The sequence below is a fragment of the Mus musculus genome, chromosome 18, assembly GCF_000001635.26.
Source record: "Mus musculus strain C57BL/6J chromosome 18, GRCm38.p6 C57BL/6J".
Classification (NCBI taxonomy): domain Eukaryota; kingdom Metazoa; phylum Chordata; class Mammalia; order Rodentia; family Muridae; genus Mus; species Mus musculus.
Window position 1 is genome coordinate 52,614,362 of NC_000084.6, and position 26,648 is coordinate 52,641,009.

At 41.7% G+C, this 26,648-nt stretch overlaps 1 protein-coding gene across 9 annotated transcripts; it reads left to right on the forward strand.

Annotated features, from left to right (window-relative positions):
- Positions 1 to 1,544: 1,544 nt before the first annotated feature.
- On the forward strand, positions 1,545 to 25,471 carry Zfp474 (zinc finger protein 474). Of its 9 annotated transcripts, none has more exons than XM_030250572.1 (6): positions 1,545 to 1,724; positions 9,503 to 9,625; positions 10,361 to 10,487; positions 12,940 to 13,105; positions 14,117 to 14,297; positions 23,711 to 25,471. In XM_030250572.1, the coding sequence occupies exon 6, from the start codon at positions 23,916 to 23,918 to the stop codon at positions 24,957 to 24,959; it is 1,044 nt and encodes a 347-aa protein (XP_030106432.1). In that variant the 5' UTR covers positions 1,545 to 1,724; positions 9,503 to 9,625; positions 10,361 to 10,487; positions 12,940 to 13,105; positions 14,117 to 14,297; positions 23,711 to 23,915; the 3' UTR covers positions 24,960 to 25,471. The 9 variants fall into 9 exon arrangements, with proteins under 9 accessions (XP_030106432.1, XP_030106431.1, XP_030106433.1 ...); XM_030250571.1 differs by having other exon boundaries at positions 12,940 to 13,080; XM_030250573.1 differs by lacking the exon at positions 14,117 to 14,297 and having other exon boundaries at positions 12,940 to 13,080.
- Positions 25,472 to 26,648: the final 1,177 nt, after the last annotated feature.

Here is a 26,648-nt window from a genome sequence, read left to right on the forward strand (position 1 = left end):
ACATACATAGTGCATTGTAATGTGAGGAACATGTTAGCTAGAGACCGGCAAATTGGCCAAAAGCCAAATGTAAAGGCTATGTGTTCTTGCTTCAACAGCGAGTCACTGCCACCTTAGCTGCTCTTATGTCTTTAAGGCCTAAGCAAACACTTAGCAATTAGAAGGAAAGTATCCAAACTAGAAATACTATAGTGGTGACATAATTTTTAAATATCTGTGGAAGATATTGCCACTCATTTTCACACCATTCATATGAAGGACTTCATGCTCCGAAGTGATCTTTACATGTAACCCCCCCCCCCCAAAAGAATTAACAGTCCTGTGGATTACTTGGTCTGCTGGGAAGTTAGTTCTTGCTAACTTAACACACCTAGGAAGAAGGATCCTCAGTAGAAGTGCCTCCACCAGACCAGCCCTGGCCATTTCTGTTAGGCATTTTCCTAATTGCTAACTGATGGAGAGGGCCCAGCCCACTGTGAGTGATCCCATTGTTAGGCCGGTGGACCTGGGTTATAGAAGAGGCTGTTTACATAAGCAGCATTCCTCCAAATGTCCCTGCTTCAGCTGCCGCCGCCAGGTTCCTGCCTCAAGATTATGTCCAGGCCTCCCTTCATTGTGGACTTCAGTCCCTTTCTTCCCAAATTAGTTTTGGTCAGAATTTTATTCTAGTAACTAAAAGTAAATTAAGGCACATGCATACCCCAGTTATCTAGGCGGTAGTAAACAGCATAATATAATGTTTATTTCCTCAACCGTAACCCTAAGAAACACTAATAGTATATCCCCAATCTTGCCATAAAGGGCAACAGGAATTATCTATCACCTTGATATGTCTTAAATACACACATGCATGCACCTGCTTGTGCACACATACAACAGGCATGTGTAGCGCTTATTGAGATCTTGCCATCATGTTAGAGGACTGTCCTTGGCAGTGGAGGTATACATGCCTCATGATTACAAGCTGTTTTGACGCTCAAGCTTTCATGTAGGCAGAGCATTCCACTACAGAATGGTGCCACAGTCACCTTAATATATATAAGCACTTTCATATATGAAACAAATTTAGATCATTAGCTCATATATGTTTTTAAATGTTGAACTCAGTTTTTAAAGTGCTTTAAAAATATTCTCTAGGAAGTGCTAGAAAAATTAGTTAGGCATCACTTCAACATCCTGCAGTTCCTTGTACTTGAGATTAAAACAGAGAAACAGGCAGAATATTGCGTTTGGGAGTGGGGACTATTTTATATAGGAAACCCTCTCCCTCTGTCCCTAGATAAAAGGATCGGGAATCTAACAATTAAATGCTGGGAGGCCTTTGCTTCCAAAAAGAGTAAGTTGTGTTTCCACCTGCAGAACGAGATAATCTCGTCTGCCTCTGCTTCCTGGGTGTTCAGAACTTTGGTCTGGTTCCCAGAGAAAGCTCAGGTCCCATCCACCTTCCAGTCTACTTCTGCTTCCTTTGCCCCTTGTTTTGAAGGTTACTGTGCAGTTGCTAGAGAGCCAGTCCTTGTCCCTTCTGTTGACGGGTTGCCAAGATATATCCAGGCAACAGAAGCTGGGGTTCCTTTTACACGGCAGCTATACCTGCTAACTCCAAGTCCCCGCAGGAGAAATGTGAACCTTAGAGTTCCCAGCTCCTGCGCCATCCTCTGTGGCTCCTCACAGGGAGCTGGAACGCCACAGCAAAGGCCAAGCATCCAGAAGAGGACAAATCTAAGGTATGTCTGGGGGACTGTGTTCTCTCTTGTGTCACAGCGCCTCACTCTGAAGCTTGACTTTCAGTCAGCCGTCAGTTGTTACCTAGATCTCCTCCACACCCTCCATTCCTGGGGGCGGCAATGATGTCTCTGTGAGAGAAAAGAAATTCAATTAGAAGTTAGTCTTAATGATTGTAACGATATTTTCCAAAATAACATTTTACTTCCTTCCTTGGATAGTGTCGACAACAAGGCATGAACTGTTACTTAAATGCTGTAATGGCTAAAAAGAGAATCAAATTTCACTGAAAGACACAACCTAAAGAATTTCCTTCCAAGGGAAGTCTGTTTTAACCCTACCACTGTATTAAATGTATTGGCCAGTTTATCCACAAAAGAAGCGGTGTTAAAGGCTCCAGTTACTCAGTTGAATTAAAGGTTTAAAAAAGTCACCTGAGTGAAATACAACCAAACTTTAGCACTAAGTTTCAAATTCTTAAATAATTTAACAGACGATAGCCACATAGAAATCCTCTCAACCGAGGCAGGGGCATTTGCGTCACCCCAGAAACTGTTCTTTTGACTTCCGGTTTGCCTTCTCTCCACTGTGCTGGCTTCGGTCACCAGAGACTGATATGCCCCCCCCCCCCTCATGAACTCAGGATGACTCCAGTCATGCAAAGTGTGTCCCTGTTTCTACCTCCTGTGGATGTGGAGACACGTTTCTTGGCTGTTCCGTGCTCCTCTGGGTGCCTCTGCTCAGTTCTTTGATGGATGAGCATAACTCTGATTGTTCCACATTTGTTTAGCTGATCCATTCATTGGTATTTGATTTCTTTCCAGTTTGGACCTGCTGTAACCAAGCAGCTGTAAACACTCCTACACAAGTCCCTTCTTTCCACCAATTTCATTCTTTAAGTCTTCCAGCTGTATTGAGATACATCTGACAAAATATCCATGCATTTAGGGACTGTCGTGAGGGGTTCTCGTGAAGTAAGTGGCAGGAACTGATTGTCAGAGTGAGCTAAACTGAAGTGCCCATTACTTCCCACGGTGGCCTTATTTGCTTTGTTCTTTGTCGGTGGAATGAATGCTTGTGATTCTCTAGCTTGATAAATTGCAGAAATATACTGCATCCTCATGTCTTCCATCACTGGGGTTTGTGTTTGGTCCCCAGTAATTAAACTCAACAACTTGGACCCTTTAACCATTATCTTCCCTTCACACCCAGGCTCAAGCTGATGCCAACCTCCGTTCTACTCAAATGACTGATAAGTTTAAAGAAATAAAATATTACATATCACTATTCATCAAGGAAATGCAGGTCAAATTCATCTCTAGTCAAAAGCCACCTCACATGAATTAGAATGGCATTTACCAAAAAAAAATTTTTTTAAAGAGGAACTGGCAAAGGTGGTGTGAAAGGAGGACTCTCAGGGATACACTGTTAGTGAGAATGTAAATTCATACCACTATTATGGACGAGCGTATGGATATTCCTGTGGAAATAAAAATAAATCTACCATATGAGCCAGAAATCTCATTTCTTCTATATGTATGTCCAAAGGAAATGAAATCAGTATGCTCTACCCCATTTGTAGTGCAGCATCATTCAAGCACCAAGATAGGACATCTAAAAGTCCATCAACAGATGAGTGGAATAGAACATTGTTCAGTTTTGAAAAGAAAGAAATCCCCGTGTGTTGCAACAAGTTGAACATGGAGGTCACTGAGCTTAGAGGAATATGCCAGGTGCAGGGAGACAACTGCTGCCCTGATCCCTTCCATGTGGACTCTCAAAATGTGCCCAAGCCTTCTGGTGCCTATGTCTTTATTTATCTTTGGTTCACACTTAGGAGTGAAACTGATAAGCACGGTAAGGAGAATATTTAACTTTTCTTGAGTATAATAATGCTATCTTAGCAGAGTAATAACTTGAATTTGTTATTGACTAATGAAGTGGGGCAGGCACTTCCTCACAAGTCTGTTTTTAATTTATTCACACTATGACCTACTTAGAAGTTTTTCCTTACCTTTAATGAGCCATAAGTCACACACTAGACACCCTCCTTTTGAGTAGCCACACTGATAAGCTGGACAGATAATGTCACCAAAGATGTCAGCGTGGCCAGCATCTTTGTGGTTGCATCAAACTATGCTCATCTTCACATCACAGAAGGACCAATGAGTGCTGTTACCACAGAATAGCACTGCCTACTCTAGCATGTCACTTGTCACATATGTGCAGTAATTAAGCACATATTCTTTTGTATCTGACATTTTCAGCATCGTGTGTTTTGAGAGGATTCATATTGTATCTTGGTAGGCTTTTTGTATTACGAGTCAACCCTCTATGTAAGAAGACACCATAATTTTTATATTTTACCTGCTGAGGTGGAAATGTGTTTTCAGTTTTCATTAGTATGAGTAAGGCTCCCATGGGCATTTATCTATATGTGAGCTTCTGTAGATATATAATTTTATATTTTATACAATGTGTAGCCTATGCATATTGCTAAGTGCCAAACAGTTCTTCAGTGTGGTTGTAGCACTTCACATTCCTACCGGGAAGATTTCCCACATCCTTATTAACAATTGGATTGACAATCCTTTTAGCTTCAGGCATTGCAGTATGCATGTCTACAATCTCTGTGGGTTTTGTTTACATATTTTTCATTTAAAAGATTTTTTTATGGTCATAGAGGTCTTGTCTGCATGTATGTCTGCGTACCTTGTGACCAAAGAGGCCAGAAGAGGTTGTTCGATTCTGAGACTAGTGCTACAAGCAGTTGTTAGCCATTGTGTGGGTACTAGGAATTGAACCTAAACCCTCTGCAAGAGTAGCCAGTGCTCTTAACCACTGAGCCATCTCTCCAGCTACAGAAAAATGTTAGCCTTTTTTTCTGATGCCAAACAACCAGTAACATTGTATATTATTTCCCAAGTTCTATGAGTAGATAACTTTTGTCATTAGTAATATTAAAATTTGGATTGTCTTGTTTTATGCGCACACATACAGATATACACAACAAATTCTTTATAGCTATAAATCTTAAGTACATTTCCCACCCTGTCACTTGTCTTTTAATTATCTTTTTTTTTCTTTTAAAAATAACTTTTTTACGGTTTTTTCCATTTTTTATTAGGTATTTAGCTCATTTACATTTCCAATGCTATACCAAAAGTCCCCCATACCCCCCCCTACTCCCCTACCCACCCACTCCCCCTTTTTGGTCCTGGCATTCCCCTGTACTGGGGCATATAAAGTTTGCAAGTCCAATGGGGTCTTTTAATTATCTTAATTTTGAAAATCAATGGCTTCTAATGCAGAAGTACAGTTTATTATACTTTTATGTTTCCATCCTTTTTTGTTTTGTCTATGACATTTTTGCAAATATCAGTATCATTACTTTCTTAGGTACACTGGTTCAATGCATAGTCTTTGCCTGGGGTCTTATTTGTCCTGCAGTAATTATAGTTACATATCTCAGGCTAAATAGAATAGTAATCCCTTTATGAAGAGGAATTAACAAGATTTGTATATTGAAGTATTCCTAAGACTTAAAAAAAAAAAAAAAACCAAAATCTTCACTAAAAGTCCTTTTCCATTCTCTTTTTTTAATTTAAATAATAATCTTGAGTTCTGTTGAAAATGTAATGCAAAACAAAGCTAATTTCTTTCAACATAAGCTGTGTTTTGTTAGCACCTACCATAGGTCTGGCAATTGGCCATGGGCTGTCAGTCCAACTGTAGAGAGCAAATAAGTCCCCAGTGCCTAGGAATTCGTGTCCATATGAAGGAAATGGATACCACACGTGCAAAGCAAAAACCAAAACAAAACCACATGTTGTAAATGCAGTTCAGAAAACAAGCTGTGATGTCACTGAACAGAACTGTTGGCCGTGACTGCAGAACACGTATGTACGTGCGTATGTGCATGTGGGTATGTGCACACATGGTTGTGTGTTTCAATGAAAGTGACAGCAGTTACAAAAAGAGGATCAACCAGGAAAGGCCTCTCTGGGTTGATAACGTTTGCAGAGAGACAGGAAGAGAGAAGTCAGAAAGCCAGTCAAAGAACTAGAGGAAGGTTTTAGGCAAGAGGAAGGACACACGAGAAGCCTCCACCCTGTCTACTGAGGGAAAAAAACAAGACTCTGGATTGTTTAAGAAACTTGAGGTGGAATGAGTGTAACACTTACAGAGGAAGGGAAAAGGGAAGCAAGATAGGGACCCGGGAGAGAGTAATCCTAGATTACAGAGGACCTCAATGGTCAAGAGTTTGAGCTCTGTTTTGAGGATGGTGGGGCGTCTGTAAGCATCTGGTCTGGGTCCTGGCACTGGCTTCTGGTTGTAATTTGCAGAGATAAATGTAGTTGCTGGGAAAATAAATGACTTGGAGAGTCAAGGTCGAATGTGGTCCTTCTATGCCACGGTGGACATGGGATGTGAATGATTAGGCAACCCGCCTGGCCGTGGTGTTCTGAGCACAGGCAAGCATTCAAAAGGAATAGCTGGACATCCAAGAGTTAGATGTAGACACACCCTGTGTGTGTTAATGCGGTATCACAAGGTATCCAACATCAGGTGGGTCAAAGGAGCACAGAAGTGAAGTCCTCTGAAAAAGGAGACACACCCAAACTCATAAGCAGGAAAAAAAAAAATGGACCACACAAAAAGAGTTACTCTCTTTTCTGTGAATTTAGCAGAGGGCTCCACGGGGAAGAAAAACTGCTGCTGGTTTTAATGTGTTGTTGCTTTTTGCCCTTCTTCTTGTGCCGGTTGCATTGGCATGGATCCCACATGCAAACTGTGGTCAGATTGGGGCTCTAGATGGGCAGTTAGGGCAACGGAGAGCATCTTATCCCAAGTTTAAATACTTGTCAAAAGAGCAGCTTATGATATGAACAGCAACAACAAAAGAAGCAATCAGTCAAACAAACAAGAGAGACAACAATCTGGAGACCGAAGAGGTAAACAATTTGGAAAAACCGTACTTCAGGTTTCAGCCATTGCCAGCCTTGTCAGTACCACGTGACCCAAGTTACAACCCAGGTTTGATAAGAAGCCATCCTGGATTAAATAATTGCTTGGCAAACATTAGGGTTATTATTAATACATTGCCAACAAGCATATGGAAATGGGGGGCGGTACATGTGTGTGTGTGTTGTATGTTAGCAGCTGAGGAGGTCTGTACTCAGAGAGGGGCAATTAAAAGCAGAGAACAAAATGAAATGATGATAAATATGAGTAATAATCCTCTAGCTAGCTCATTACTGGCCATATATATTCATTAAAGCATATAAATACAATATAGTCAAAGTGCACTCATAAACATGTAATAAAAAGTTAATATAATATTTGACTTGGTTCATGGCATTTTTCCCTCTCAAAAAATACTAGGTGATTGTGCAATGTTAAAATCAGATAAATCTTGGAATTGCATTATCTGTTTATTTCCAAGCTAGCCATCTTATATATGAAACACATGACATGGAACAAACCAAGATTAAAACCACATTCCCCTCATCAGTCAGCCTTTCCTATGTAAAACACAACCTCAAGTGGAATTCAATTATCCTAACTATTGGGGCATGAATGGGTGATAAGAAATTCCCAAATAAAGTTTTCTACAGAGTCTTCTGGGAGAAACTTATGGTAAACAGCAAGTGCTGTTTTCAATTAAAGTGACTTAAGAGGATGCTATCCATCCTTTGCCTAAATAACATAGGTGTTATTGTGATACACTCAAAATTCATTACCTCTAGTTAGACCAAATTAATTTTATTATTAATTTTGGATCCAGAACTTCACAGTTAAGTAAAAAAGAATCAAGATTTGCAGCCTAAAATTGTGCCATCTTTCACAGGGCATTTGCAGGGTAAACCTCCAAATTTGAGTCCCTTCTCAAATACTGACTCCATAATGGCTTGAGACATTTTCCCAGACTCTGCAATTTCCCCCATATGATATGAACTTTAAAGCTTCCAGAGTTTGGGGCAAGAAAGATGCCTCAGTGGAGAAAGTACTTGCCACACTAGTAGAGGACTAGAGTTCAGATCCCCAGAAACCATGTATGAAAGCAAAAACAGTAGGAGACGGTGGTAGCCCTGGCAGTCCTTGCTCTCCAAAGGTAAGGACACGGCACCCTGAGGTAAGTTGGCTAGCCTAGACTAGCTGAATCAGCAAGTTCCAGGCTCAGGAAATAAAATGGAGAGTGGTCAAGGAAGACACCCAATATTATCTAACACCCCCCCCATGCATGTACATGTGTGTACCCACACACATACAAACCCACATACACGTATGCACTCCAACCATACACAGAATTAGAAACAAGGACCATAGAGCTGTGAACAAGGAAATCAGAAGCAGTGTACAACCTTTAAAAGAAAGCTAAAGTAGACAATGGGAGAGACAGTGATTGAATATACCTTGAGTCTATAAAGCCCACAGAGCACACAAGGGCCTGGTGAACTGTGTGCAGTCTAGACATCAAGTGTCTGCCTTTATTGTTCACAACCCAACCTGGATCTTTTAACCATTATCTTCCCTTTACACCCAGGCTCCAGCTGCTGGTAACCACCATTCTACTCAAATGGCTGATAAGTTTAAGTAAATAAATTAAAAAAAAAATGTTAAACATCACTAATCATCAAGGAAGTGCAAGTCAAAGCCACCTCATATGAATTAGAATTATTTTTTAAAAAGAGGAACTGGAAAAGGTCGGGTCAAAGGTGGACTTTCAGGGGCACACTGTTAGTGAGAATATAAATTCACATCACTATTATGGAAAAATGTATGGATATTCCCGTGGAAATAAAAATAAAACTACCATATGACCCAGCACTTCTCTATATGTCCAAAGGATGGAGATACACACATACACACACACAAACTTCTGCTATATGTCCTATATATACAACTATATGCTATATGTCCAAAGGACGTATGTACAATGGAGTATGCTGTGCTTCATGTGTATTGCAGCCGAGAATAGATTTTTCCATGCTTGTCACTTAATGAGGGTGGCCTTGTTGATGGTGAATTCTTAGCTTGAGCATAGGAGACTCTGTTCTTGGGTCTAGAATCCAAAATAATTCCGTAGCCATTGCTCATCGCTTTCAGAAGGCTAAAAAGCAAGTCTCATTGTTGCCAGGCAAACTTTTAATCATGCTTTGCCCACATTGGGTTTTCCACTCCATATTTGTTAAAGTCACTTGCTTGAACCACTTAAGAATCCTGAAGACCACTCTGAGCCATCTTGTAAGAAGGGTTTGGAAAAGGCCATTGCACAGCCGAGTGCTACGAGCCAGCACTGTGCGAGTCAGCGGCAGTGCCAGGGAACATGGTTAGCTAGGGGCAGCTAACTGGGAGATGGAGCAAGTATCCTTAGTAAAGGGAGCAGTGCTGTCAAGCAGGATTACAATGTTCCATACAGTTTGGATGAGGTTAGAAAACACACTTATGTTTCCCTAGAGTTCTCAGTATTTCCAGGACTGTGGCTGAAATGTCTTTCAATTGAATCTAAATAAAATGTGGTTTGAGTTAGCTGGGAAATGAAAACTTGGGAACTTGTTGGGGTATTTTAATAAAAAGGAGAATAATTTCAGAAATGTCACTAATTATATTTTCTGGTCTGCTGCATTATGTACAAAGATATGATCATGTCTGAAGATGGCATTTGAAAGCACTATAATAACAATCATTTTATATATATATATATATTATATATCTCATACCTGGTATCTGCCAGCACTAAACATCTTATGTTTACTCTTCATAACAACCCTGCCAGGTGACTTTTATATCCACAAAACAGGAAGAAACAGGTCCAGAGATGTTAAGAACTTCACTCAAAATTCCAGCTGATAGGACTTTGAGAACTATGCTATGAACCAAAGTCCAAGTTTATGCAGAGGTAATAAAGCAAAACAAATAAAGAGACAACACTAGAATCTTTGGACACTAGAGAAGCAGTCCCAGCACTTTGGCTAATGACTTTTTCTGCTTTTCCTTAGAAAATTAGACCGTACCAATATATTTAAGCAATTTGCTTCACTCTATGGCTTTCCCCCTACTAATGGTGATAATTCAATTAAGAACCAAGATCCTGGAGAGATGAGTCAGTGGGCAAAATGTGTGCTGTACAAGCACGGGGCCAGAGTGAACCTCCAGGATCCATTGAGAAATCTGTGGAGGTTCTTGCCTCTAAATCCAGCATTTGGGTTGGAGAAGAGACAGACTGACAGGTCAGTGGTTTATCAGACACAGAAAGCTCCAGGCTCAATGAGGGGCCTTGGCTCAAAAACTAAAGTGGAGAGTGATACAGAAAGATACACAACAGAAAAGCGAATAGGAAACCATCTTGTTTCCCTAACAAAATATATTGTTGAAGATGAATTTCTCTCGTGACTTAAGCTCAGTGTGATTAAGTAAAAAAACTACACAGACTAGTTCAGAGGTGTTTGTCAACGTTTTTGAGCAAAAATATTTAGGCATATGTCAGCTATCAGTGACGTAAGGTGGGGCATTGGTGGAGCAACTGAAATGAGTATTACTCATGATCTCTGTGTTGGAAGGAGCATAGAAGTCTTACTAGTTGGGTATAAGTTGTATTTTTGTAAATTACACCAATCTCGTTTCCTGCTAAAAGTTTTCTTTTAAAGGAAGCTGTACTATATTGCTGCCTGTGCCCTGGAGTACTTGCCACCTGACCCTACCTGTCCTTGGGCGTTGGAGGTGAGATGGCACAGAGTCAATGACACAGACTCCATGAGCAGGTGAGAAAAGGGGCTGCAAGCTCCTTTAATACCCTCCACCCTTCGCCCCATTCGTCCCAAGAAAGCATCTCTTCTAAACAGCAGTTTCTGATTGGCTGACATTGTCTGCAAGTCTGTCCTTGGTCTCTCAAGCAGTCTTCAGTTAGTTCCTCCTGCAGGAGCTGCTTTTGCTGCTGCGTGGCCCCCAGCATTTCACTGTTCCTGCTACAATACATCATTTTAAGAAACTGAAAACTTGCTTTACCTTGTTTCTAAGAGTTAGAAGCTAAAGGTGTTTAGATTTCATAATCCATGTTCTTTTGCCAATTAAGTGTGGCAAGAATTATTATAAGCAAATCTGTGGAATGTTCCTGTTTCCTACAGCGGAATTAAAATTCCTGATACTAACTGTAAGGCAGCTCATCATTTGTTTCAATATATCCTAGTTTGTTCACTTAATTTTTCATCACTTTCCTTTTCATTTCATCTACAGTTCTCAGCCTCCCAGCAGCCTTCCCCCTCCCTGAGCCCCATCTGTCTGTCTGTCTATCTGTATGTCTCTCCCACTGGAACTCATCCACACATACCCATCAACATACTCACTCACATTCCTTTATGGATATAGATATGTGTTTCCACCTACATCCATGCACACATCCCATCAAACAATTCCCAGCACCTAAATGCTCACTTCTCTCTACACTTTTGTACCTTCACACACACACACACACACACACACACACACACACACACACACACACACACACTCACTCATCTGTGCATATGCATGCTCACTGTCATACTTTCATGTATGTAGTCCCATAAATTGTATCCACCCACACACTCACCCACTCACACTTAATTCTATACTCAAACATTCATGTACGAATGACCCTATCTTCCCACGTGCATACACACACTTAAGCTCCTCTCTGACAAAACCTTATACATATCATACAGAAACCGGATCCTCCCTGTAAGCCAGGCCCTGTCATTTTGTAAGAGTGTCATGCTTTGGGTACTTGTATCTTTATAAATGCTGCTGCTCCACTGACTAAAATTATCTTTCCTTCCACGCCTACCTGACTTCTCTGCATCCTTCAGAAAGCTATTCAACGTGTTTTGTCATAAGAAAGATCATAGTAACAAAACTGTAACTGTCTAAACTGTACTTCAGCAGTGAAGCAAAGTATGACATGTACATAAAATCCTACATTACGGAACAATGAAAAGCAGTAGATTGTTGAACTATACAACGTCATGAAGTTATGCTCAGTGAAAAAGTCTATATACTGTCTACATTCATTTACATAATATTTCAAAATTATAACATTTTCAGAATGAAAGGCAGATTTGTGGTTAGTGAGGGTAGGGATGAGGATGTGAGAGAAATAATGGAAAGAAGGTAGAAAATGCTAAAAATAGGAAAACAGGATCTTTATAGTATTGGAGCCATTTGGTACCTTGTCTGTGGATACTTATACATGCAGCAAAGTTATATAAAGCTAAATTCACACAAACAACTGAAATGAGTATCCTGGATTTTATTCATAACTGTCACTCTAGTCACACATTATACTTTAGTTTTACAAACAGGAGGAAAGAGAACAAATACACAAGGGATCTCCCAGTTATTTCTGTTGACTATATTGAATCTATTATTACCTTAATAAAAATTAAAATTAAAACATAACTATAATGCCATCATAATACCTAAAAATTAATGCAGTTTTTAGTATCTGGACAAGAAGATGCATTTTGAAGGACTACACTATGAGAAAAGGATAACATGAACCGTGGCCAATGGGAACTCCCTCAGTGTATGAGAGCAGTCACTTCTGTCCCACACAGAGGGGAAACTTGGCACCCAGCAAACCATATGGCCACAACTGGGATCTGCAGGCATGATGAGAAACAGAGACAAACCATCATTCACCCAGGCTTTAAGCACCAAGCTCTGCCACTGAGTAACTGTCCGTATCGTTGTTCCTGGGGGGGACGGTACACAGCAGGAAAACAGCAAGATCCTCCCACCCTTAGGGCGGGCACATCACGTTAACAGCAATCCTCCTCCTCTGTGTGAGCCTTTTCTAGCTTGGGAGAAGCCTCAAATATGATCCACTTAAGAACAAAATAATCTCTCACATAGTAAAACGGAGAACATTTTTCTCCGGGTATCACAAGCAGCAGTCTCCAATGTTCCTATACATTTTGTACAGCACACTACAGTTTCATCTGTGGTTTCCTCACATTTATGCAGTGCACTCATCGAGTTTGGTAACAGTGATGGCCAAGAATGGCTGATGCCGGGGCTGGGGGTCATGTAAGAAGTTAAACAGGAAGCATACACAGGGGGACAGAAAATCGGGAGGTCTCCATTATGCCAGAACTCCACACACAGAATGAGTGATTTGACAAAACAGGAATGCATTAGCAGAATCAAGTCTTATAGAGACTCCTCTTTCTCCACAAGGTCCACTCACCTCCTTCCAGTCACTAGAGAAAGCTGCTTGCAGCATGGACAGCATGGTTGCAGGAAGAAAGGATCTCCATGAAGCATGGCACATGACACACCTGCATTAATAAGAAATGCCAGGGACTGGGCAAAAGCAATGTGCGTTTAAGTCAAGTTTCTGAAGGTGATACTTAATGATGATTCTCTCTGATGTAAATTAGCAACACGAAACAATTAGCATAGTCAAAGAAGGAAGAGGATAATGTGGACGAGCCAGGAAATTCGTTCCGACCACAGGTGGCATAAAACAAAATTAAACGTTGCCAGGCACTGTGGTTGGGCGTTCTCACCCACTTAGTGAGTGACACTAGGACTCACTGGGCACTGTTGTGTGTGTGTTCCTCTGCCATTATAGAGTGAATTTCTTTTTTTTTTTTAATTTTTAAAATTTTTAATTTTTATTAGATATTTTCTTCATTTACATTTCAAATGCTACCCTGAAAGTCTCCTATACCCTCCCCCCACCCTGCTCCCCAACCTAACCACTCCTACTTCCTGGTCCTGGAATTCCTCTATACTGGGGCATAGAATTTCTGCAAGACCAAGGGCCTCTCCTCCCATTGATGGCCAACTAGGCCATCTTCTGCTACATATGCAGCTAGAGACATGAGCTCTGGTGGGTACTGGTTAGTTCATATTGTTGTTCCTCCTAGAGGGTGGCAGACCCCTTTAGCTCCTTGGGTACTTTCTCTAGCTCCTTCATTCGGGGCCCTGTGTTCCATCCAATAGGTGAGCATCCACTTCTGTATTTGCCAGGCACTGGCATAGCCTCACAAGAGACAGCTAGCTATATCAGGGTCCTGTCAGCAAAATCTTTCTGGCATATGCAATAGTGTCTGGGTTTGGTGACTGAGTATGAAATGGATTCCCTGGGTGGGGCAGTCTCTGAATCATCCTTCCTTCTGTCTCAGCTCTGAACTTTGTCTCTGTAACTCCTTCCATGGGTATTTTGTTCTCCATTCTAAGAAGAAACAAAGTGTCCACACCTTGGTCTTCCTTCTCTTGAGTTTCATGTGTTTTGCAAATTGTATATTGGGTATTCTAAGTTTCTGGGCTAATATCCACTTATCAGTGAGTGCATATCATGTGTGTTCTTTTGTGATTGGGTTACCTCATAGAGTGAATTTCATTACAGCTCATTTCAAGACAATCTACTGGGGCATCTCACCAAGGCACTGAGTTGTTACTGTGCCATGACTTAAAATTCCAGAGCAAAGCATGGACAGAGCTGGCAGAAGAACCCCTTTGCAAAAGGCTGCTTCATTCACAAAGCTGAGTTCCTCTTCTCAAGATGATTTCATTTCTTATTATGTGTTGTAAGTTGCCATAAAATTAATGGCTTAAAAAAAGAAATCACAACTTCATTATGGGAGAGTTCTATGTCAGAGGTCACTAAGCTGAGATGTTAAAAAGATCACATTCCTTTCAAAACCCCTTAGAGAGAATCTTTTTCCAACTCTCTCCAGATTCCAGGGCAACCCACGTATCTTGGCTTGTTCAGTTCTCCCTCTGTCCTTGAAGTCAGCAAGTATTTGTTTAGCTCTTTGCGTGTTTCAAATTCCTTCTTTCTCTGATGCTTAGGAACAGGCAAGACTTCATGTTTGTGACCAGAAAGAGCCCATAACATTGTAATATACAATGATCTGCTTTCTGTAAACTATAATAGAGTTAATATTTAAATGGCATATTCTACATGGGAACTTGTTAACATTGTTGCCATTCCAGCCAAATTAGGACATCTATAGAGTCGACCATGGCATGCCCCATTCTATATTCATTTCCTGAATCTGCCCTTATTGCATTGGCTTGTCCTAGATGTAAAGAGAAATGGTACTGAAAATGATGTGGGTGACATAGGATACAAAAGGTGATGGGAGGTGGGGCAGTTGAAAACACAAATAAAATGGGGCAAATACTTGGCCTTTGCCATCTTCTGTGTACCTGAAAATGTATACATAGATCTTCTTTTTTCTCCACTACAAGTAAACAAGCAGATACTCTGACATCCATGGCATTTGATAGGAATTTGACTTGGAGTGGCAGGAAGCTTTCAGTATGCTGTAAACGACAAGATATCTAAGCTATAAGTGATGAGGTTTTAAAATAAAGAGCTCTCACCACATTTCATGCTTTGCTTGGGCTCATGGGACACAGAGAAAGGAGTAAGTTTCTCACAGAACGCAGGAGATGAAGTCTAGTGGTTTTCACCAGCAAAGGGTATCTTTAAGTTTTCCTGAGAAGGGAAAGGATGTATTACAGAGAATTCTGAATCATCAATGAGTTCTAACCATATCGGCTGGGAAAGAGTTTCCATCATTTGGTGACATCAAGCAAAATGACAATAGCTTTTGGGTAACATATCTGCATAGGATGGTCATAGGTCCACAGCAATAAAAGCCCACAGTGAGAAACAGCATTTTATCGTGTGAGCATAAGTAAACTATGAAGTCTCCAGACTCACTGCTTGTCAGTGAGGAAATCAGGAAATAAAGCCTCATTCATTGACCGGCACAGTAGAAATCCAGCGTGTCCGTGGGTCCTGGTCTGCTTTTGACTTTCTGGCCAAGGACTTGCTTCAGATACAGCTTTGGGTAAAGAGAGCATTATTAACAGTGTTGATGTTTAAAATGAATGGTCTTAATGATAAGTTTAAGAGTTAGCCAGGCTCTGGGAGACTCTGACCTCCTGGGGGGTAGAATAGAGCTAAGGCACAGTGCTGAGTCTGTTATTAGGTCAGTGGAGGGTATGGCTAGAAAGGTGCCTCAAGGACACAGTGACAGCCATCTGTCTCTTGCCAACTGATGCCAGCCAAGGTTAGTCCTATGGATTGTGTTTGTTCCCACCTGGACACACTACAGCAGTGACAACACTTCGAATGCTGTCATCCTTGGCTTGGCAGTCTATGCTAAAATAGGAACATTGATAATGAGTCAAGAGAATTACAACAGTCAAACTCTGTTGGGCATCTCATAGGATGGGACTGGTAAACCATGCATTGATTTGAAATTCTTTTAAAGTTTGAATACTAAAAGCTGAGTATCCGGTTTCCTCATTTTTGGTAGTAATCAACTTTATCTTCTTGATAGAGTAAAGAGATCTCATTCTAGGTTGAGAAGGAGTTACAGCTCTGTTCTCCCACATTTTCATTTCAATCTAATTTATACTTACTTCTTGACAAAACAGCTTGGCAAGCTGGAAACAGAGGAAAAAGTAGACCAAATTCTTCCATCTTCTCCAATGAGAGATTTCCAGATCAAGTCCTGAAAACCCAACGACTGCTTTTATTGTTAGTAGATTATTTGAGTCTTTCACTGTCTAGTTCTTTAGAAAAAACAAGCAAGCAAACATCTAACATCCCACATATGGAAAGACATTAAGTGGTAAAGCAATATCCATTGGCTTATATAAAATAGCTCGAATGATATGGATTGATAATACATATGCAAATGACTTCAAAATATTCAGATTATCCCAAGAAACACTTTTTTTTTCTTGCCATTGTCCCCCCTTCTGTTATCCTTATGGGTTTTCTAAATCCAGGGTCCTTTGTCCTTTCTGATTGAGATTTCATGTGGCACCACTGATCCTCCAATAACTTATTCCTCCTTACATCACTGCCACTCCTTTCTCCTTGGCACTTCCCTCACTCCTTAAACCATTAATTTCCTCTTTAGCCTACTTTCATTTGCAAGATTTTCTATTAAGTTTTCACCCATGAGTATGCTGTGGCTTTAGCAGTCATATCTTCCAGGAAAGATAATATATCTTCAACTGGGTCCTCAGTTTCTGAAGAGTTGGGATTTATAAATCTTTGAAGCATTTTTCAAATATCCAGTTAAGAAGAAAACTGTGGAAAAGGGTCAGTTTCAAATGAGGTTCACAAGCAATCTTACAGACTCCAAATAGCCCTAGGGGTAAGCCTGACCTATAAATCAGTGATGTGAACTGGTTGAGAAACTTTGGAAGAATCCATATTGCCCATCTGACCTATGGCTTTCACTGTGCTTTGACTCATATTGGTTATGGGACAGGAATGTAGGTTCTTAAGGCTAGATCTTACATGTCAAGTAAATACAAGCAACCATTCATGTGATATCTCAAATTTTAAATGTAGTGGCAATTCATTTTTAGCACTTTGACGACTACAATGAATGTATACATATGGGGCACAATTGGCCTCTGGCCCCAGTACTTGGAATAAAATCATCTGGAATATGAAAAAACACAGTATGTGAACCGCTGGTTAGTTTTTGGCTATTATTGCTATTGTTAATTTGACACAAGCTACAGTTATCTGGGAAAAGGAAACCTCAATTTGAAAAATTCCTCTATCAGACTGTCCTGTGAAACATTTTCTTGGTTGACAAATTGAAGTGGAAGGGTCCAGCTCAGGGTGAGAGGCACCATCCCTGGACATGGAGGTCTTGGGTTGTATAAGAAAACAAGCTGAGCAAGCCATGGGGAGGAAGCCCAAAGCAGCTTTTTCTCCAAAGGTCTGTTTCAGTTCTTGCCTCCAGCTTCCTGCATCCAGCTTCCTGCCTTGAGTTCCTGCCTTTACTTCCCTTGATGATGATAGACTGTAACTTGTAAGCCAAGTAACAACTTTCCTCTCCAAGGGCTTTGGGTCAGTGTTTTATTACAAGATAAATTAAATGGGGACAGTGATTCTCCTGTGAACAGTCCTTGTTCTCCTGAATCCTCCCACTCCATTCTTTTCTTCTTTTTTCTCTCTCTTTCATCACACGTTGTTTCTTCTGCACATTACAGGGCTCTTGCATAATCATACTGGTGGTTTGCTTAGTTACTTCTCTACCTCACCACGTATCAGTGTGACAGTTCTGTGGCCATACCTGTGTGGCATTTGTGATTTTACATCCTGTGATTTGGATACTCAATATAGAGTGAAAAGTACAGGTTGGATCTAATCCTAGCTTACATAGGATGATATTATGAGTCTTAACAACATAAATGCCCATGCAGAAGGCTCTACTTAGAAGCATAGAATGTCCATTGCTCTCCTTTCCCAGTGCTTTCTTAACACCACAGACTGTTGTGTCCACAGAAGGCAGTTAGAATGCATGAAAGTAAAAGAACTTTGGGGTTCAGTATCTTTCTTAGTGAAGAAAAAATGAGGAAGGGGATTTTTTTTAAATTAGCAATTAAGATCCAGATCAGAAATGCTCACAGTCCCTCAAAGCCACACCTCTAGCTACATGGTTTCTTCTTCTTCTTCTTCTTCTTCTTCTTCTTGTTTGTTTTAATAGCATCTCTATCTTTATGTCTCCAATACCATTCTTGGAGTTTTTAAAGCCATACAGCCTCCAGGTCCCAGCTGTTCTCATAGAACCTTCTGTCAGTTTACCTCAGATTTACTGAGGACCACAAACACTCATTTCCCTAGTTCTTTCTAGAAGAGTGTGAGCCACCCAGCTTCCATCAGCTCTTCTGGTATTCATTGGTCTCTGAGTGGGATGGGCTGATATCTCTCCATAGTATGAGAGAGAGAGACTGGGTTATCAGTAGAGAAAGAGAGGCATACAAAACTCAACAAACTATAACCTAGCTTAAGATGACAAGTATCTCCTCATGATTTAATTCAATTATTAACAAGTACAGTAGTGACATTTTATAGCTCATAATACCATTTTGTTAAAGCCACACAACCACATTTTCAGTGGAAGTTTTATGGTTGAGGCAAGCACCTGAATCTCTGTCATGTTAGGAAAGAGTTCCTTCGAATTTGTACTTTGCAGCCGTAAAAATAATGTGTCCCTCAAATCGAACAGATTTTTTAAAATTACTTATTCTGAATCTGTCTGCATCCCTCAGGAAATAAACTATATATGTTATTTGAACAAAAGGAATTTAAGGTGCTGTTGATTAGGAACAAAGCTGATACTTATGAAACTAGCAGTAAAAAATGGCCAGCGTAAGAGATGTTACAGCTCCACTTCCAAGACTGGAAGGTGAGGGCGTGTTGGCACTAGCCTTTAATCCCAGCACTCGGGAGGCAGAGGCAGATGGAATTCTGAGTTCGAGGCCAGCCTGGTCTACAAAGTGAGTTCCAGGACAGCTAGATCTATATAGAGAAACCCTGTCTCAGAAAACAAAAATACAACAACACCAAAAAAAAAAAGAGGGACCTGGAGAGATAAGACTCAGATCTTCCAGGAGGAAGTTCCTACTGATGGCAGATGCTGTCCATGGGGAGAGCTGTGGTCTTTCCCAGTGTTTTATACAACAAAACAGTCATTTATGCAGTAAGAATTTATTTTGTGCTGTAGCGATGACCATTATTAAATCATTTTAAAAACCCTTAATTACTTTTAGATTTTTCATGAATAAAACTCTAAAATATATAGATAGACATTTGTCTCGTGTGAATAAAGTCTAAGAACGGTACTCGGGTTCATGTAATGGGGTTTACACTTAACTGAGCCTCAAGTTCACTCACGCCTATGCTGGCTCACATCAAGTGTTACTTGGATATAAACTATTCCAAGATGACTCCTACGGTTTCAGACGTTATATGTATGTTCTAAGCATCAGTGTCAATAAATGTAGCACTTGTCAAGTGGGAGCAAGTCTGGGACACATGCTAAGACCTTGTCTCAAAAGAAAAAAGAAACTTTCTCAAGTCCCATCAATATGTTCACTAACTACAAAGGAACTCATAGACTTTTAGCTGAAAAACCTGCCTAGCTAAAAGTTAGGACAGCATTAACCAGGGGAGTTGAGCAGAATGGCTTTTGGTAAGTAACCCCCACCAGACTCTGGGAGGGATAATACCTGCTACAAGCCTCCCTATAAGTGACTATATTTGTTTCTCAGGTAAGGAAGACCAGAGCATACATTAGGAAGCTGTACTCACACAAGATGCCTAGAGAGAATGGAGGCTGCCAAACAGCATAAAAGACAGAACAATCAATCAAACCTTCTTGGCCTTTGAATGGGCCCATTCAGGATGAGCCTCAACTACTTCTTATATTTTTGTCCCATTTGGAGAATTTGGGTTCTGTACTTATAGAAAGTGGCCATCTTGTGTGTTTATTATATTTATTTTAAAGGATTAAAATAGTTTTAAAAGACTTGGTCACACATTTGATTGCATTCGATGGCCTTCCTTTTAAAGAACACCGAGTAAAGCAAAAAAATGGGCTCTGGAATCTCACAACTCTTATGTTCAAATTTGTGTTTCCTTCTCCCTTCTCATGAACCCTAAAGGGAATGGAAAGGGGCATGATCCTGATAAAACATGAGCCCTCCAAGGCATTCCTGAAATGTTCAATGTGCAAATATGGTTAAAATGCCTGGGCTAAAGCTGGCTGGCTGGCTTCTCAAATCGCTTCTCTTTATGTACGAGCAATGTTGTTTTACGATGTGTCTGGGTGACAGGCCAATTTCTTTACATGAATTAAATATATGTATTGAGTGTTTCTAGTACTTTTGCTTTCATAAGCAACTTACAGTGTAAACAACCAATAATCCTTACCCTGGCACATTGCCTTGCTGTGGTCAGTATTTGAGGTGATGCTCTGTATTAGGGAATGGAGTGTCATAGACTTCTTGAGTATCGTGCACTGAAGAGCCTGCATGAGATAACTGTGCATCTTTCTTGTGACTGCGCTGCTCAGGCATCGCTTTTTTGTTTGTTTGTTTGTTTTTCAAGACAGGGTTTCTCTGTCAGCAGCAGAGACATTATACACTGCTCCTCGCCTTCCCCATAGATCAGCTTCTAGGTACCTCCTCATTTGCTTTTCACTTGCTATGAGAAATGCCTGCAGGAGAGGGACAGAGTTGATGATTGGAGTGGGAACCTTAAGAGGCTTCATTGTGCTTGCTACAGAGGCAGTCTTCAGAGTGAAGGTGTATTCTCGTGCAGTTAAGACAGTGGAGAACAGCTGCCAGTGAAACACCAGTTGGCCTCATTGAATAGTGTCATGATCATCTTGTGTCTGGCCTAGTCGGCCATCAATGGGAGGAGAGGCCCTTAGCCTTGTGAAGATCATATGCCCCAGTACAGAGGAATGCCAGGGCCAGGAAGTGGGAGTGGGTGGGTTGGGGAGCAGGGTGGGGAGAGGATATAGGGGGCTTTGGGGATAGCATTTGAAATGTAAATGAAGAAAATAACTAATTAAAAAAAGACAACTAAATCGGTCACTTTCTCACACACCTCTACCCCACACCCTGCCCATGTTTCGATGGCTGGATAGGTGATCCTGAAGAGGATGGTAGGTTCAGAGAAAGGATGCGCCACACTCCAACTAGAAGAAACGTCTAGCAAACCATATTTACTGCAAAATAAAATGACCCTGTCTCATACAGAACATCCTTGTCTTCGGGAGAGCTCCTCTCCCGGTTCTGTTTTTTCCATCTGCGATCCTCCTCCCATCTCCCTCTTCGAGCATAGAGATTGGAGAGAACTTAGGCGCCTGCCCAGGAGGCATATGAATAGTACATTAAAATGGGGATGGAAACTAAAGGAGAGGAGCTCCGTGGAATTCAGGTGGAATGGATAATGGAAAGAGCTGTACCCTGGCGCCAGCCAGCAGGAACTGGAATTGAACCCCCTGTTCTGTCATTTAGAAATTGTCTTGGGCCAACCAACTTGCCTTTTCTGAGTCGAGGTTGGTGTATAAAATTGAGTAATGATATCTGCCTCATCACTGTCTCTGAATTAACTGAATCATAGACATGAAAACTAGAGCACAGTTGGGCCCATGGTTGCCATTCACTAAATATTAGTCTCTTATGTCATGAGAAGGTCGGGGATAGAGGAGGTGTTGGTGAAGGTCATAGGGCTTTCTCAGTCTCACACTGAGGACTGGCTCTGTGTGTGTGTGTGTGCATGTGTGCTTGTGTGTATGTGTGTGTGCATGTGTGTGTGGGTGCATGTGTGCTTGTGTGTGTGCACGTGTACGGGTGTGTACGTGTGTGTGTGCGCGCACACACGCACGCATACATATATATAGAGAGGAAGAGGGATAGAAAAACAAAGACAGAGACAGATGGAGAAGCAGGTTAAGGCACGGGAGCCTGTTTTACTATATTGAGTTTTCTAATCTCTTTCACTACTTTCAGTATCTGTAACTTCCGGGTTTCAGGGAAAAAGGATAACTAGGTCAGAATAACATTGGCTCTGAGTATCTTTTACTCAACACTGATAAGTGTGCTTTGTGTATTCCCTAACCCCCTTATCCTGTGCTCTGCGTGCTCCCGAGTCCACTATCTTTCCTAAGGATACTGAGAAAGCGATCTGTTTCTCTGAGTTTCATTTTGTCTGCAGGCCACTGGGTTTGGGCCAACGCATTCTTTGGTTGCCACGTGTTAGCATCACTGCCTTAGGAGCTGTCAGGATGAAGAATCACTTTCTTCTCTGTGCCAGACCTGAGTTGATCTCCAAACGACAAAGGTTCAGGCTTTTCTTGGCACCAGAAATACAGACACTGGGCTCAGATCTCACAGTTCTTTTTGTCCCTTATAAACCTTATACCTGGGGTTTTCATATTAGCACTCTAAGCTCATATGTTTGCTGATGTATGCTGAACCTCAGGTCTGGTGCAGACCCCGCAACCTAAATGGATGCTTTCGGGCTCCAGCCCTGACCCAGTGACCCAGAAAATGAACAAGGATCCAAGATTTCTGATAGAATTAGCTTGTCAACCCACAATAAAATTCACTCATGATTTCTCCCAAGATGAAAACACCTATGCTTCCACCCGTAGTGAGGTCTCATTATCCTATTAGCTTTTTCTTCTAGTTTGTTTCAGAAAACCAGGGACCATATTTTTTTTCTTTCTTTCTTTACCAAAACTGGTTGGCAAAATATACATCAAGCAATGCCTGAAGCCGGGCGTGGTGGCGCACGCCTTTAGTCCCAGCACTCAGGAGGCAGAGGCAGGCGGATTTCTGAGTTCGAGGCCAGCCTGGTCTACAAAGTGAGTTCCAGGACAGCCAGGGCTATACAGAGAAACCCTGTCTCGAAAAACCAAAAAGTAAATGAGCTAAATACCTAATAAAAAATGGAAAGAAAAAAAAAAAGCATGAGCAGCGCAGTCACAAGAAAGATGCACAGTTATCTCATCCAGGCTCTTCAGTGTACTCAACAAGTCTATGACACTCCATTCCTTAATACACAGCATCACCTCAAATACTTAACACACTTCAACAAAATGTGTTTCACCTTTAAATAATGTTAAAAAACCTACTTTTGAACATCCCGAGAAACCCGATGTTTTCACAATTACCAAAGGAGTCTATGTCACTGAAGAGTTAAGAATCCCTGAAGGAGGCGTTTGTGGGATCATGAAGGTTTTCGACCAGCTCTGTTGATCTCTTTAATTTTTGTTTGTAGTTTTGTGTTTCTCTTCGTCTTTCTCTTCTGTGGACAGTCCACTTCCTGAACTCAGACTGTTAGTTTGTGTCATCCGTGTCAATGGGATATCATCTTCAGCCTTCCTTTTGAATAATTCTGCTCTGTTAATTTCAGTACACTGCAATTTGTAAATGAACTATTCACATTTGTGTTGATGTTTCTTGAGTACCTCTAATGCATGGGTGGTTACTAAGCTAGCCAAACAGACCACATAGCCATTTAAAACAAAAATGCTGTCTTTTATCAGTTTATGATCTAAGGGATGTGTGTGTGTGTGTGTGTGTGTGTGTGTGTGTGTGTGTGTGTGTGTCTGTGTGTAGTAACGTCTTGATTTATATCTCCTGTTCCTTACAGATCTTGGAGACATCTAAGGTTTAATGGGGGCTTTCCCACATTCCGGACTGCTGCCCTCCAATGACGCTCTGAGTCATTGATCCAAGTACTGGCAACATGTGGAAGCCCAGGACAGGTCAGCGTCACTAGCCTCCAGTCTAAGCAACAGCCGAGAACCAGTGTGGTCTGAAACTCCAGCAAGTACTAGACAAAGCCTCCTCTGTTCATGGAAAGCGGAAATGAAAGGATTTCCAGCCAATCACAAGGAACTATCCACCTCTCCAAAGAGCCCACCTTCCTTATCCAGCAGGCTACCCTGCCGAGTGACCTCCATTCAACCCTTCTGCAGGAAACACAGTGTGGCGGTCTAACCAAAAACATAAAGGCCAACACTCAGAAAAGGCGTCCGGGAACAGTGATTCTATCAAAACGCTCAAGTCGAATTATGTCAGAAACCCAGCCTAGACCCCCTGTGATCCCATCCCGCAGGCCAGGGTTCCGGATATGCTATATTTGTGGCCGAGAATTCGGGTCCCAGTCACTTGCCATTCATGAGCCCCAGTGCTTGGAGAAGTGGCGCACTGAGAACAGCAAACTACCCAAGCACCTGAGGAGGCCAGAACCCTCCAAACCGCAGCCCATCGGTGGCACTGACTCCCACAGCCTTCAGGCAGCCAATGAGGAAGCATTTCAGAGTGCTCAGGCTCAGCTGCTGCCCTGTGAAAACTGCGGCCGCACGTTCTTGCCAGACCGTCTCCTGGTTCACCAGAGAAGCTGCAAGCCAAAGGGTGAGAACCCTGGACCACCAAGCATGGGTAGTTCTAATGTTCCTACTGGTCTCAAGAAAGCTTCTAGCGGCATCCCAGCCCGACCAAGGACTCTCATCTGTTACATTTGTGGTAGGGAATTTGGCACGCTGTCCCTTCCTATCCATGAGCCCAAATGCTTGGAAAAGTGGAAAATTGAGAATGACCAACTCCCTAGAGAGCTGCGTCGGCCACAGCCCCAGAAGCCTCAACCCCTTCCAGCTGGACAGTCCAGCCAAGAGGGGGCGAGTCAAGCCGCACTTGTGCCTTGCCCAAATTGTGGCCGGACTTTTGCTGTGGACCGCCTACCTGTACACCAGAGAAGTTGTAAATCTCAACCTAGTGGACCAAAAACTTCAAATTCGAACATAGAAAGGAAAGGCGGTCCAAATCCACCCACTAATTCCAAGCAACAGAGGAACATGGAAGCACCCAATGGGGACAAGGTAACTGGTGTCATTTAAGATGAAGTAGGTGGACTGGGGACACACTACATCTTCAAAAGGATGAGAGAACTATTCCTAGAGTCAGCCACCTCAGCCCCAACGATGGTTTCTACCAAAGCCTTACTTGTGTCTCAAAGCAGCCTGTCCAAGTGGCTCTCCTTTTGGACTCCAGGGGCTGAGTGTGTGTCTATTTTTGCAAAGTAGACCTAACAGAATCCTTGTCTGGCTTGTTCATAATCCTCTTCAGTCCTACAGCCTAAAAGAAATGGACTGTTTTCTCTGATCCCTCGTCCCAGTAATCCCTGGGAGAGACTGTTACTTAAAATGAGTCATTAATGCTGTGTCTACATTACAGAGATATGATTCCCAACCCAACAGCCAATGTTTATTGCTGGTTTATTTTAGTCATCTACCTTAGGAATTCGGTTTTGGCAATGTTGGGTTATGCTGAGTTTATCTTACTAAAATAGAATCTGTGTCAAAAACCCGGAATGACTTTAGCAGTAATTAAACACTGGAATACTTGCTAAGTTTGTGTGCTCTGCAGATGCAGTGCAATTTTGTTGAAGGCATACATGATTATAAGTGTGTGTGTGTGTGAGAGAGAGAGAGAGAGAGAGAGAGTGTGTGTGTGTGTGTGGGGGGGGGGGGTAACCCTTTCATGGATACTGAAGCAACTACACATGTATGCATGGTTCTGGGAAGTCCTCAGCCCTGTGTTGTTCTGTACCCACTATGGAGACCATTCACAAGATGTTGTCCCCCAACCTCAGTTATTCTAAACAATAAGCCCAGGTATCACCAGCCTATAAAGTTAAAGCTATTAGCCTTTTACTTCGGAGTCTCACCATTAGGAGGACTGGGTGGGGATAGTTATCAAGGTGGCCAATGAATATCCTGCCCTAAAATCAGGACATTTTAATCAGGAGGTGGTCTTTCCTCATGGCTGTTTGAATTCTCAAAACCCCTACTCATGGCCTCCTGACAACAGTCTTTAGCCAGATACTGCTTACAAATTGAGGAGTTTAAGGAAACAAAGATAATTTTGACCCTTATTAAACTGGAGCGATAAGGGCACATCTTTTATTATGATCTAATTTCTCTTGCTTTTACTTTTTATTACTCTGAGAACTGTCTAGTCTGAGTTCCTAGTTTCCATGACTAAAAATTATTGACTTATTAGTTTTGAAGATCCCACGACAGCCATCCTAGAGCAGACAAGACAGACCAACATGTGGAACAGTTTTTCCAGTGAATATTGAAGACAAAACACACAAAAAAAAATCAAAATGGCTAGATTCTTTGCCCTATGGAAATCCAAATGCTTAAGTGTGGCATGGGCTCTGAGATGGTCTCAGAAGCCTGATCTGGTTTTTCCCATCCTCTGCTTGTTGCTTTTCTTCCATGAAATTTGGGGTCTGGAAACAGAGAGTAAAAGGATTTGTGTCTTAGGGCCACCAGTCAGCTACCATCCCAGCATTCGAACGCACAGCCCCGGTTCTTGGTTGCATGCCTTTACTTTAAACATTCTCATTACAGATCTAAAACTAGCGAGGAGTACAGTCAGGACTCTTGTGCTTATTGTTGGAACACATACTTTGTGCTCCAAGACTGAAGCCAACCAGGTAGGCACGGCATGTTCTCTCAGTCACAACTGCTGAAAGAGACCGACCGACTGACTTGGCCTGTGGTGTCACGAAAAAGCCA